The sequence below is a fragment of the Taeniopygia guttata genome, chromosome 2 (assembly GCF_048771995.1).
Source record: "Taeniopygia guttata chromosome 2, bTaeGut7.mat, whole genome shotgun sequence".
NCBI classification, from domain to species: Eukaryota; Metazoa; Chordata; class Aves; order Passeriformes; family Estrildidae; genus Taeniopygia; species Taeniopygia guttata.
In genome coordinates, this window is record NC_133026.1 from 42,273,661 (window position 1) to 42,286,243 (window position 12,583).

General features: G+C 37.3%; 1 protein-coding gene across 2 annotated transcripts in view; it reads right to left on the reverse strand.

Annotated features, from left to right (window-relative positions):
- Positions 1–12,583, reverse strand: part of SNRK (SNF related kinase) — a 39,905-nt gene that overhangs the window by 5,480 nt on the left and 21,842 nt on the right. For both annotated transcript variants that reach the window (XM_030265029.4, XM_072925756.1), the window contains 3 exons: positions 7,184–7,325; positions 4,079–4,291; positions 2,891–3,025 (listed from right to left, as the gene is read on the reverse strand). In XM_030265029.4, the coding sequence (XP_030120889.1) occupies positions 2,891–3,025; positions 4,079–4,291; positions 7,184–7,325 (490 nt within the window). The remainder of the gene's footprint in view (positions 1–2,890; positions 3,026–4,078; positions 4,292–7,183; positions 7,326–12,583) is intronic.

Genomic DNA, 12,583 nt, shown 5'->3' on the forward strand with positions numbered 1-12,583 from the left:
ATTCCCTGCATGGAGCCATGCAGGTTCCTGCCTGTCTCACTGGGAGCTGCTGGTGACCCTCACCGGCCTCTCTCCAGTGGGGAGCTCTACCTGGAGGCAGGCAACAAAACCAGCAGCTCCGAGCCAAGCTGCGCAGACAAGAAGTAAAGCCTGGGCTGTGGTCTTCCTTGGTTTCATGCTGCACCCTCCCTCAGGCCCCAGCTGTCTCCAGAAATGCTGGGAAACACTGACCCGGTTTGCTGATGACTTGTGCTCTGCTGTGTATTTTAAACACAATTGCCTGTAATTAACAAACAGGACCTAAATACGCTACAAACATAACTAAAACATGACAGAAAATGAAGATCTCAATCTTCCAGGAACTTGCCATGCTAAAAGAACAGACTGGTTTGTCAGCAAAAATAGGAAGAGTTCTGTAGTTGTCACAATAAAGAGCAAATATAGTATCTTACAGTACTGTAGTTGCCAGGCAATAAACCTCCTCACTACAGTATGTTTATCTTTCATAGCAGCCCATGTTTGCTTCCCTTCCCTTCTGCCTCTCCCTTTATTCCTAGTGGGCCTGAGGGAAGAGACGGACAGAAAAAAAGCTCCAGGTTGGAAATAAGTTAATTTTTTTTTTTTTTTAATATTTTGAGGTCTCAAAATGAAAGTAATGCACTACTGTGTTGTCTTTTCCACAGGGTCATTCTGTAGAAACACTTGGAATTTAGAATGATCATGGAGGCAAAGAACAGCTACTGGGACCGTAAGAGCAAGGGTTCCCAAGTTTGTGCAGATGTCCTCGTTATGAAAATTCATACTCATAGGGCAAGCTACAGCTACTCCAACTTTACAAATTCATATAAAAATTTAGATTCATTGAAATTTTTGTTCCAGTTTCTTAAATAAGTAGACCTGCTCTTTACTGAAAGTGTGACACTCATTTAAAAAAACCCCAAACAATTCAAAAGCCAACTTTATAGTTTTGGAATTTCCATTTGAAGGTGAACTCCAGGTCTTCCTCTAGAGTAATTTGTTTTATAAGTAATACTTAGTATTAAGAACATTTGATGGGATTTCTTTTTTCAAAGAAGCTGACCAAAAATGAGATTATCCACCATGAGAGAACTTCTGAGTCAAAGTTACAGTATCACCCTTGAAGAGAGGTGAGCTCTCTAACGCCACTCTCCAGACCACTGAGGTTCTGTAGGCAACCCTTAGATGCCTGCAACAGTAACTCTTCTGAAGTACCTGCAACCACCTAAGATCCATTTCCTGCCTCAGTGACCACTGAGTGAATGATGATTAGGTGTTCACAGTGCAGGGTGCAGTCCCACCTGGGGATGACAAAGACACTGAAAACACTGTAACATTCATGGAGCATCAACTCACAATTCAGGGAGACAGATTAGTATTCAGAAGAGATGCTTCTAAAATCTCAAGCCTTAATCCAAGGTGACAACAAATGGAGACTTTAACCTATTTTCCCAAATGTGTGTCCTTAATCTGTAGCAAGTGAGCAAGTGTCCATTTTTTTTTACATTTAACTTGAGGTAGTAGTACCTTACTTTTATCAATTAGGCCAAGGAAAACTATGACTATGCACCAGAAGGACATCCCAACACTTAATCCTATTAAATGATTTCACATATGACCTTGCATGAAGGTTGCACAGAGAAACTTTTGGAATGAAAAAGTTATTTTGTCTTTTTCTCTAATTCATACAGATAAACAACACTGAAGGTGTTGCTGGAGTTAGCAGTGCTAAACATCAGCACTAATATTTAGTATTCTTTTCTCATTAATAAATTATCTACTAACAATTGTTATTATTGCTAGTAACAATTACCAGCATTTTACCTAAATAGGCAACTTTTGAAAAGACTGGAGGCTACAAGATGAAAGTTAATGAAAATGCCTCAGTACCTCCTCCATCTTCACTGGAACAATCGTCAAGATGGGCCAATGAATATTTTTATCCAATACCAGCAGATCCCTAGTGATAATTTATCACTTAATTCAGGAAAGAAAAACCACAATGTTTAAGAAAAATAACTTCTCAAAACTTGAATCATCCAATATCTATGTGCAAGTGGAAACTATACTATTTGCCTTTTGGGTTGGGTGTTCTGGTTGGTTGATTTTGGTGGGTTTTTTTTGGTTGGTTGGTTTTGTTAAAGTGTATCGTGCTGTAACTGAAAATGGAGGATGCTTTGGTAACTGGTTGCAGAGCAAATAAACTGGCTGAACATAGCGATACCAACTAGATGCCACAAGCCCAATTCCCCCGTTTTAGTTTTACTGGGTCACAAGCTGAAGCCAGGGAAATCTCAGGAACCCTTACTATGAAGTTTTTTTAATTCATGTTTTGTCTAACAAACCAATCTATTGCAATATATTTAAGTGACTGAGTGAAATGGTAAATTCAGTAATTTTTCTTAGACAACAGGCACAGCAACTGACATGAAAAAGTACATAACCTACAGGTCAAATTTAGAGTGATTTCTCATTTATAACTAATTCCATATCAGCAGGTTTATGGATTATGCAACTAATTTTTCTCTAGGAATATTACATAACACAATTTGTATGAGGAGCTGAAGGTCAATGAACAAGCCCTTTTCTAGGGGGTATGAAAACTTGCCTCTGTAGGTACAGACTTCTAATTGCCTTGCCATTTCCTGAGAAGGGCAGGAAAATTGAAACTATTATGTGCAACTGATTTCTGAATGGTTTCTGAAGTGTCCACAGCCCTTTGAAGACATTTAAAATTTGCAATGAGTAAGTATTTTACTGTTTTCAAGAAAGCATTACTTGAGAATTTTAATATTCTCATTAAGACAATTTAAAAAACAAAAAAACCAACCAACAAAACCATACCCAGCCACTTAGATTCCTAAATTCTCACCTGAACTGAGCTTTGATGTTGCTGGGGCTTGCAGATCTGGTCTGAATTTCCTTCTCTTGTTTTTCTCGCAGGATCCTTTCAGCTAGTAAGAAGTAAGTAGCAGTGATGTGATTGTATTTGTTAGTCTCCAATGCCCTGAGGAAAACACAAAACACAAAATAACCCACCCATCAGTGGTTTCTAACAATTGGACATGCATCTCACAGCTTGCTGTGCTTCCCATAACAGGAAGAGTGCCTGAAAGCAGGACTGCCCGTTTCTGATCTTTTGATGAGCATGCCTTAATTTTATTAAAAACAAAGAGCCAACAAGTCTAGCAATTTCAACTATAGTTGGAAGGAGACATCCCTAGAATATCATCTAACAAAAGTAAAAAAATTTTTTATTTTGCATTCTTTAAATGATAGCTGTTTTTTTAACTGTTCTGCACCAATGATGGGCTCTCCCACATTTTGCAACCACAAAATACCAATGCAACGAATGGAAGAAAACTTTCATTATTTTAAGGGCACATTGTGTTTATAGTAAAAATAAGTTTATAAACCAGTAAGCGTCACTCAGACATTGTAACAGACAGTCTGCCCCTGTTACACAGCTAAAAGCTTAAGAAGTGAGACTGCTGCTTAGTCTTCCCCATCAACAGTTTTTAACAGCTGAACACATAAAAAAAGGAAAAAATATTTTAAATTTCTTTGAATTTGGGGAATATTTTAGAAATGTGACAGTTTTAATCTATTAGAAGAATCTGTGTAGCTTTCTAGCAAGCTTCCTCAGTGACAATGACTATTATGAATTACATAGATAAATGGAATAATATTTTAAATTAACAAAGATTTAGGTACACTGGAAATGTTCTAAGGGAAGAATTCTAGAATTTGTCACCTTCAAATACGCATGAGAGATGAAGAACAAGCATGGATTCCAAAGCATTTAAGTTTACTCAAGACAGCTACTGCAGGAATCAAAACACTGTTCCAACACATTTTCTTGAAGTTTTTCCTAAATTTGAGTATTCTTAAGTACTTCTGATCCCACAATATCCTACCACAGAGCAAGACTGCAATACTGTGCTTATTAACTGAATGCCCTGATGTTTAAACACCAAAGTGCCCAAGGTTCTCGTGATGTTCTTGAATCAAAACCAAGAGGTGCACAAAACAAACTGCATCTGCAATGGTGCCAACTTACTCCACTATGGTGTCTCTGTCTGCGATGTCCCCAAGAACCATGCGCTGGATTATACTGTTGTGCTCCTCCTCAGACAGATTTTTGTATGATACAAGAGGAATATTATACTTGGTTGCAGGAGATGGATCAACTCCTTGGAGCCACGCATGGTTTTCAATCTCTTCCAAAGATGCCCTTCGCTTCGGGTCTCTCTGCAACATCCGTGTAATTAGACTGTGAATAAAAAATAAATCTAAACAAAAATGCACACACATGTTTAAAAAAGCAGCTGTTGTAAGAGCAACATTAGGAAGACATTTTTTGCTGTCAGGTCACGCAGATCTTCTGAAGTCTAACAGTAAACAATGTGATGGGAAACTGTTCAGTCTCAAAGACATTACAAATACTGCTAAACTAAAACAATTTATTAAAACGATAAATACCATAAATACTGCAGTTTTCATTTACCATACTTAGATAATTAATCTGATTTTTCTCATTTATTTGATTTTAGTAGGTTTTATAGGGCAATTACAGGTCACAGGTGGCCTATCAGCTAGTCAGTAAAGTAATAGAAATGTGAATTTTTTATTATTGCTGCTGTGAACAAGTATATGGAATGGCAAGATAAACAGAAATATTTTATTCTGAAGTAACTATCAGACATTTGAGTCTTCAGTATCCTTGAAAAAACTGTAATTTGTTCTACCCACATATAAAAAAACCTAAACAGACCAATACACTTTCTGGGATGATATAGTGACAAATCTGCTAATGAGGTGATATTGAGATTTTACAAATGCTGGAAAGAAAGTGCATGAATTCCCCAAGTAAAGAGAGAAAGAAGACTTGATTAGCACAGCACATCTCTGTTCACTTACTATACATGGAAGATTCTTGGGGGAGGTATATTTGGCTTTGTTCAACAAATATGGATATATGGTTTTGTTGCCAAGGTTACAAAGAAACTCTATTGCTCCAACATGTTCTCCAGTTCTCATATAGTGCTTTTTCTTCCACTAACTATACTACACCATGCAACTTCTGACTGCAAGGCCACATACAAAGTTAATCACAATTTTTTAATGTTTTTTTGTTGTTGTTGTTTGTCTTTTTTTTTTTTGTGTGAGATGATGTATGCATTTTAAGAAGTGGAGGTTAATCCAACCTTCCTAAAAAATTCTACAGTAAAAAAGAAAGCCACGTTTCTTTTTATTAGCTCTGGTCTCAACCCTTACCAAGAGGAAAGGCAAGGGTGAGACATGGGAGCCTTGAGTTTCTTTGCTTTTGTTAATATTGTGTCAGAAAGAGAACAAACTCCATATTTAATTTGACTTTTTTTTAAACTACACTGCCTGTAGTAAAACGGCACAAATGCATTACATGTGTCTCCTGCTTGAAGCTTGTTTATGCATCTCAATCCACAAATGCTTTCACTCCAAGCAGGAAGTTTAAGCATTTCCAGAGTCTTTTCCCTAAGAAAACCTAACCTATAGAGGACCTAGGTAACTGGCTGTACATAGTTCATGCTTTGTATAGAGAAAGCAGATCTGGACATGTAAGCAAATCAATGTTAGCAAGCATATTAAGCAGAAGGTTGCAAAGGTAAGTTTCCTGGCCTCCCTATGCAGCATCTCAAGAGATTGATCCGATACAATTCACTGATAAGAACTCCCTCTTAAACCTCTTCCTGTATTGTATTTAAACCTCTTCCTGTATGTGAAGCTCTTCAAGCTCAGAGCAGCTTTTCCATGTTACTGGAGGGTCCTAATGACAAGACAAGAACACCAGCTGTGGCACAGAATTACAGAATCATTAAGGTTGGAAAAGACTACTGAGAGCATCAGTACCAACCACTAAAATAGCACTACCATGCTCACCACTAAACCATCTAAGTGCCACATCTACACTGATTTTGAATCATCATCACCTCAAGGCACGGTGGTTCTACCACTTCCCTGGGCAGCCTGTTCTAAGGCTTGACAAGAAATTTTTCCTAATGTCCAGTCTTAGCCTTGAGGTCATTTCCTCATCCTATTGCTTATTACTTAGGAGGAGAGACTGACCCTCCCTGGCTACAACCTCTTTTCAGGTGGTTGTAGAGAGCAGTAACGTGTCCCCTGAACCTCCTCTTCTCCAGGCTAAACAACCCCAGCTCCCTCAGCTGCTCCCCAGCTTCACTGCCCTTCTCTGGACACAATCCATCACCTCAGTGTCTTCCTTGGAAGCTCAAAAACTGAATACAGGGCTCAGGATGTGCCCTCACCAGTGCTGAGCACAGGGGATCACTCCCCAGGTCCTGTGGCCACACTGTTGCTGATGCAGGCTGGGATGCTGTTCACCATGTTATGCATTAGACTCCTGGACTGCACAGATGACAGGTAAAGAAAGGAATTGGCATCACGACCACAGCTATAACAAACTTAATTCTTTGGCAAGTAACAGAATTATAGATGCCGCTCTAGTTTTTTTGACTGAATCAAATGCATTTTTCAAGTACTTGTAAAGGCAGCTGGTTCTCTGTACTGAAAATTAAAAGATACTCTACTGCAGATTCAAGAAACCAGACAAACATTTTAAAATAGTCTAAATGATGCAAATGGGATATATATATTTAAAGGCCCAAAGGTCATTAACCAATAGGGAAACATGGGAAATACTGGAACATATCAATAAAAAGGCTCCAGTGACCACTGCAGAAAAACACATCAAAAGGAATTGTGACTCCTAAGTGGATATGGTACTTCCAGACCAAATATTTTTCTCCATTAATAACCTAGGATGGCAATTCGGAGTTGCAATTTCAGTAGGAGATGAGCAAAACTTGCTGTGTGACATGTTTTGGACACTTGTTGTTTGGACAGAAATTGATAAGCAGCATTACCTAACCCTTGTGACAGAATAATCTCAACACCAGCTGGTAATTTGTCCAGCGAAAGCGTTGGCCAAAGCCAGTTGGTACTGACTAATTTCTTCAGTTCTTATAAAATTCATGACAATTGAGAGACATAAAAGGAAGAGTATCAAGGAATATTGTACACATTGATAATATAGTACAGGGAACTCCCAAAAATAATGCAAATCCACTTCTGTGAATGCTTCCAAGTTGTTTAGTTCTCTACTTACTCTTTACATTCTTTGGACACATGAGGTGGCACCGTGTATTTGCAGTCCATTATCATAGTCAGAGTTTCACTGTCATTTGCTTCTTGGAATGGTGGTTGTCCACAGACTAACATGAAAAGGATGACCCCCAAACTCCATATATCTGCAAATATAAAGTACATATTTAAAAACCCAAACTGTTGAGGATACAGACATAATTACCATCCAACCCATGAAGTCTTCTTAAAATGCATATTGGGGTGATTATTGCACTCTTCATTATGAGCATTACTTACGAAATTGCAATTCCACTGAGTACAAAATACTGTAGGTCCATTGCTTGACAGCCTTTACAGTTTTTGAAGGGGAAAAAAGCCCAGAATTCATTACTTCAAGGATGCATAACAGTTTGAGATGCATTAATACTTTTGACAGAAGTGCTAGATAAAGCTGAAAATAATCTGGTCACTTAGAAGGCAAGAATTCATTACCCTTTTGAGAACAAGTAGGCACAGGTTATTAAAGAGATTTGGATTCAAAGCACATTCCTTTCTCAAGGACTTGCATAAACTGTTCTCTGTAATGTTTACATGGTTCTCAGAATCACTGGGTTGGAAGAGACCTTCAAGATCACCAAGCCCAACCCATGCCCTGACACCTCAACTAAACCATGGCACCGAGTGCCACATCTGATCTTTTCTTAAACACATCCAGGGATGGTGACTCCATCACCTCCCTGGGCAGACCATTCCAGTACTTTATCACTCTTTCTTCAGTAAAAACTTTTTCCAAACATCCAACTTAAATTTCCCTTGGCGCAGCTTTAGACTGTGTCCTCTCATTCTGTCAGTTGCTACCTGGAGAAAGATACCAACCCCCACCTAACTCAATCAGGTAAGAAATTACAAAGTAAGTCACTTACTGAAATAAGACTGATTTTGCTATGTTTTTCCTTCAGTGGTATTGCGTTGCTTTAAAACTTGGCACCTCCAATCGTAACTAAATTAGTTGATATAAAACCAGCTTCTTATACCAATGATACTACAAACTGTGGAGTAGTGGGTTTAGGTGTTGGTTTGTTGGTTTTTTTTTTAATATACAAACATAACAATTAACAGTGATTTCTACTACATTCTGGGAGTCTTCTTATTTCCTTCTAATTCCTGCTTGTGTAAAAGAAACATTTAACAACTCTCTTGCTCCCCAGTGGAATGGCATACCAAAAGATGAAAAAAGAAGCACTTAGGGGCATGAAGCCCTGTAGTTGGTTTCTACTTAGTGCAATAGTTAATATTTAGTTCAAATCTTTCTTAAGAGCCTGCCTAAAAGAAAATATTTCATGAGTGTCACTGCATTCCATAAAGGAAGCATAAATATTAAGAAGGGCATCATATTGCAGAAAAATAAATAACTTGCTCCAATATATGCTTAATAAAATCTCCATGATCTTAAACTTTATCTACAACTCCATGCTCGGGGAATTTCAGCAGCAATTTTGGGTCTTAAACCCTTAACATGTTACAGATCTGTACCCAGTAAAACCAAACAGCTGAGAAATGATTGGGCAGACACCTCCCAAGGAAAGAGGGGAGAGCAGCTAGCAGTGATCTGGGACACAGAGCACACCAGCTTTTTCCTGCAAGGACTTGCAAGAGGGATCCACATAAGTAGGTACTCAACTGCATCTTGCCCATTCAAAATATTAAATGTGCATTTCATGCTGAAGGATGGCTACAATTTTATTTAATAAAGTAAATCACACGGATTCATTCCTAGAACAATTACTCATTTTGCTAGTTATGATCTATTCTTCTTATGGTTTAGCTGACAGGGGAATAGAAACACTACATGGTAATTTTCTTTAGAGTTCTAATTTGTTCTAAGTGTATACTACAACTCAGACAATTATTGGATTTCTGTTATGCTCACTAGAGCCTCAATCCTGTAGGTACTCAGCATTTTGAGGCTGAGTACCTACACCACATCATGCATACCTGCAAATTCAGCATGACCATCACCATGTTTACAGATTCAATAAGTACTTCAGTACTGTGATAGCTTGATGCCAGAAAGGCGATGTTTGGGAATGCAGGACTTTAAAAGCCCTCACAAGACAGGAAGGCAGTTTCACCTAAAAGGTCCACCTGTAATTTTGTAAAGTTAATTGTTGTCTTTCTGTTTGTTTAGTTTCCATGCAGCCAAAAAGTTTTGGTGTATTATCTATCTCCCATCACACAACAGATTACATGAAGTTTTTGCAAGCACGAAAGACAGGTGAATTTATGCATTTCTGTGACCAGTCATCTTTTAGCTATCAATATCCTTCCTAGATTTTTAACTTTGCCTAAGATCCGTGTTGTGATTTGATCCATCCTAGTATTCTGTTCAATACTTCCCCACAACAGAATAGAATACTTTATGTGTCCTTTTACCATTAAGTATTTTACAAGAGTCCACATTGTAGTCATTATTACAGACAAACTACATTTGCTATAATAAAGCAATACATATGGGCTAAATTTAAGTCAAGATAAAAAATGTTGGGGAGGGGAGCAATCTAATTAAAATGTTAGTTTAAAATAAGCATATAAAAAGTTTATACAGAAGGAAAAAGACAGCAGTGTAAGAAATCAAGCTTAAAAACAGTAAGACATTCCTGAGAAAAGGACACCAATCAAAGACAAGAATTAAAGTTCCTTGAAATCACCATATGCAGGAAACTCTACCAGACCATGAAGTTTCAACTGCACAGACCTGATACTGAATGTATCATTAAGTATTTTCCATTACAAGGTAGCCTCCTAATTTATTTTCTGTTTTGCACATATGGCTTCTTCTCTGGGATATGCATACACTTTGCTATGTTTTATTTGAAAGGATATGTGTAATAACAGGTACTGTTTATTTTCCAAAAGTTATTTAAACATGTATGCACATTTACTTCATAAAATAGAAAATAAAAAACACTTTTTAGAAGCAAAATCCAACTGATTGTCTAAATGCAAAGTAAACTCCCAAACCACTATTGCTTGTCATTATGCAATGTCCATTTAACATCAACCTTTATCTTTTGATAAATAAAGCAGTAATTACTAAATAGCCAGCACATAACAGGGATTTTTGTATATTTTTTCTTTCACTAGTTACTATATTTTGTACTCTGTACCCATAAGTCTCTCCAGATAAGAAGAGCTGCAAATAGTATAACAAAATAGTTTTAACACAGCTGTATGAAAATATAATAAAAACTCTGGTTAATAATGAAATAAAAACCATGAACTGAACTGCTACTGTATTTCAATATATCATTAATTCTGTTTAATGCACAAAATATATACTAAAAGAGCATAATGTGTATGCAGAAAGTTTTTTCAGAAACTAAAAATAGTGCTAAATACCATTTAACCGTGGCATATTATGTAGATGTTCTTAACCTCTCAGCGAAGAGCACTAAAGCAGCAACAACTACATTTTACCACACTCTTAAATACTACAGGCAAAGCTTCCTGTTATACTTCTTTGAAAAATGTGTATTTTGTTACCCTGTCAACATAGCAGATGTTTATTCTGATGTGACCAATAAATAACACTGGACAGAAACAAGTACATGGGTTTTATTCTCAGCCTATTTTTACAGCTGCAGCTGTAAAAAGATCAACTTCATTGCACCTACAGCAAGGGTGACTAAAATGACTCAGCTTGCAGTGTCATGGACAAAGCTGAGCAGCCTCAGCAAAACTTAAAAGTCTACTGATAATCTGGAAGCAAGAATAGAGTGTGCCTGAGAAAGTCTAGTCCACATGTAACACTGAAAAATCACTGGGAGGCTTAGTGCAGATCTTATTATGTCACAAGACAGATGTCATCTTTGCAACAACTGCACAAACCCTGCAACACCATATTAGAGGAAGCCTCTCATTTCTGGAAGCAGAGCCAAGCATTTGGATGTCTGCAGGTGTACTAAGAGAACGCGTTCAAGAGTTTTGTCCTGCCCCTTCATAAGCAAACTCTCCAAACAAGGGGTTGATTCCTTGTCCCTTTTCTGTGCCACAGCTTAACCAGACCACATCCTCATGCAACTAAAGCCAACCAACCAGATGACTGATGCAATTCCACTTTAACGAGGCTCTTGTTAACACAGCTGCGTATTTTTCAGTCAAATTCAAAATTCAAAAATTTGAAAATAGACTGCAAAAACACTTATATTTGGCTTTGTTCCCTAAATATACATTTTTTTCTCCAGCCATTTAATGTAATAATCACAGTTCATTTTGGAGAATTCTTCTATTCCAGAATAGTGTAATCTAGCTGAAAGATGCAGGATCTTTAAGTAGGGTTAACTTAGAGAAGTTAGTAAAGGATAATCAGAGGTTACTTTATTATAATGTATATTTACCAAATTTTATTATTTCCCCAAGCAATACACATGGCCATACACAACAGTGTTCATTACCAGAGCTTTGTCCTGTCATAATCAGTGTCAGTGCCAGTTCTAGATGTGAGACCCTTAATTGATGCAACAAGGGTTACAGAGACCACCTTTAAAATGCAGATTCAAACAATAATCTATTTTTCACAATTTCAAGTTCTTTTCCTACTCTTAGTAACGAGCAATTAGCAGATGAAAGCTTTATGGAAACTGCTTATTTCTGTCCTTCAAGGGTCATCTAATTTGCTCTCTTTAGAAAACTGATGGAAAAGCAGAAATTAGGCCCAACATGCTGCATGCATTCAGCATTCTTAATCACCTGCAAAACTTCGAGTTATTATAGTAAAGGAAGGCATAGTTCTATTCTGCTGTAGCCATAATCAAGGTCTCTTTCAAGCACAAGTCCCATGAAGGTCTCAAGATACAATTTAGCCTTTAAATTGGCTAACTTGAAACTGTCATTGCCATGACAAAGAATGCAATAAGGATAAAAGCAGTAGTAACTAGCTGCAGTTGAGAATATATTTTTGTTTTCTAAGTCATTAAATAATCAGAAAAGGACCGTGAACCATGACAACCAGGGCTGTGTATATGCAACTTCCTTACATAATATGAAGTCACTGCCATAGAAACCAAATTACAACATTAGCTGTCTGTGCTACGCCTGTCAAACACAGGGTGGTCAAACATCTGTCACATTCAAGTTTGCACATGGCACAAAGGATATCCATATTCATCTGCTTCACCATTTCATTAGTCACTTACTGATTTCTGAAGTTTGTGATTTACTCCTAAAAAAGTACTTAGGATTTCAGTAAGTTACAACCTAAGTGACACCTTCATACTTTCATATTCCCTCAAATTTCTCCTGTTCCTCAGAAGTCAGACATTTGTCACAATTTATATATGCTATATGAACTTGTGATTTTAAGCAATTAAAAATCCATACTCATTTTGGAAATTAGCATTTACATACATAATATAAATTGAGT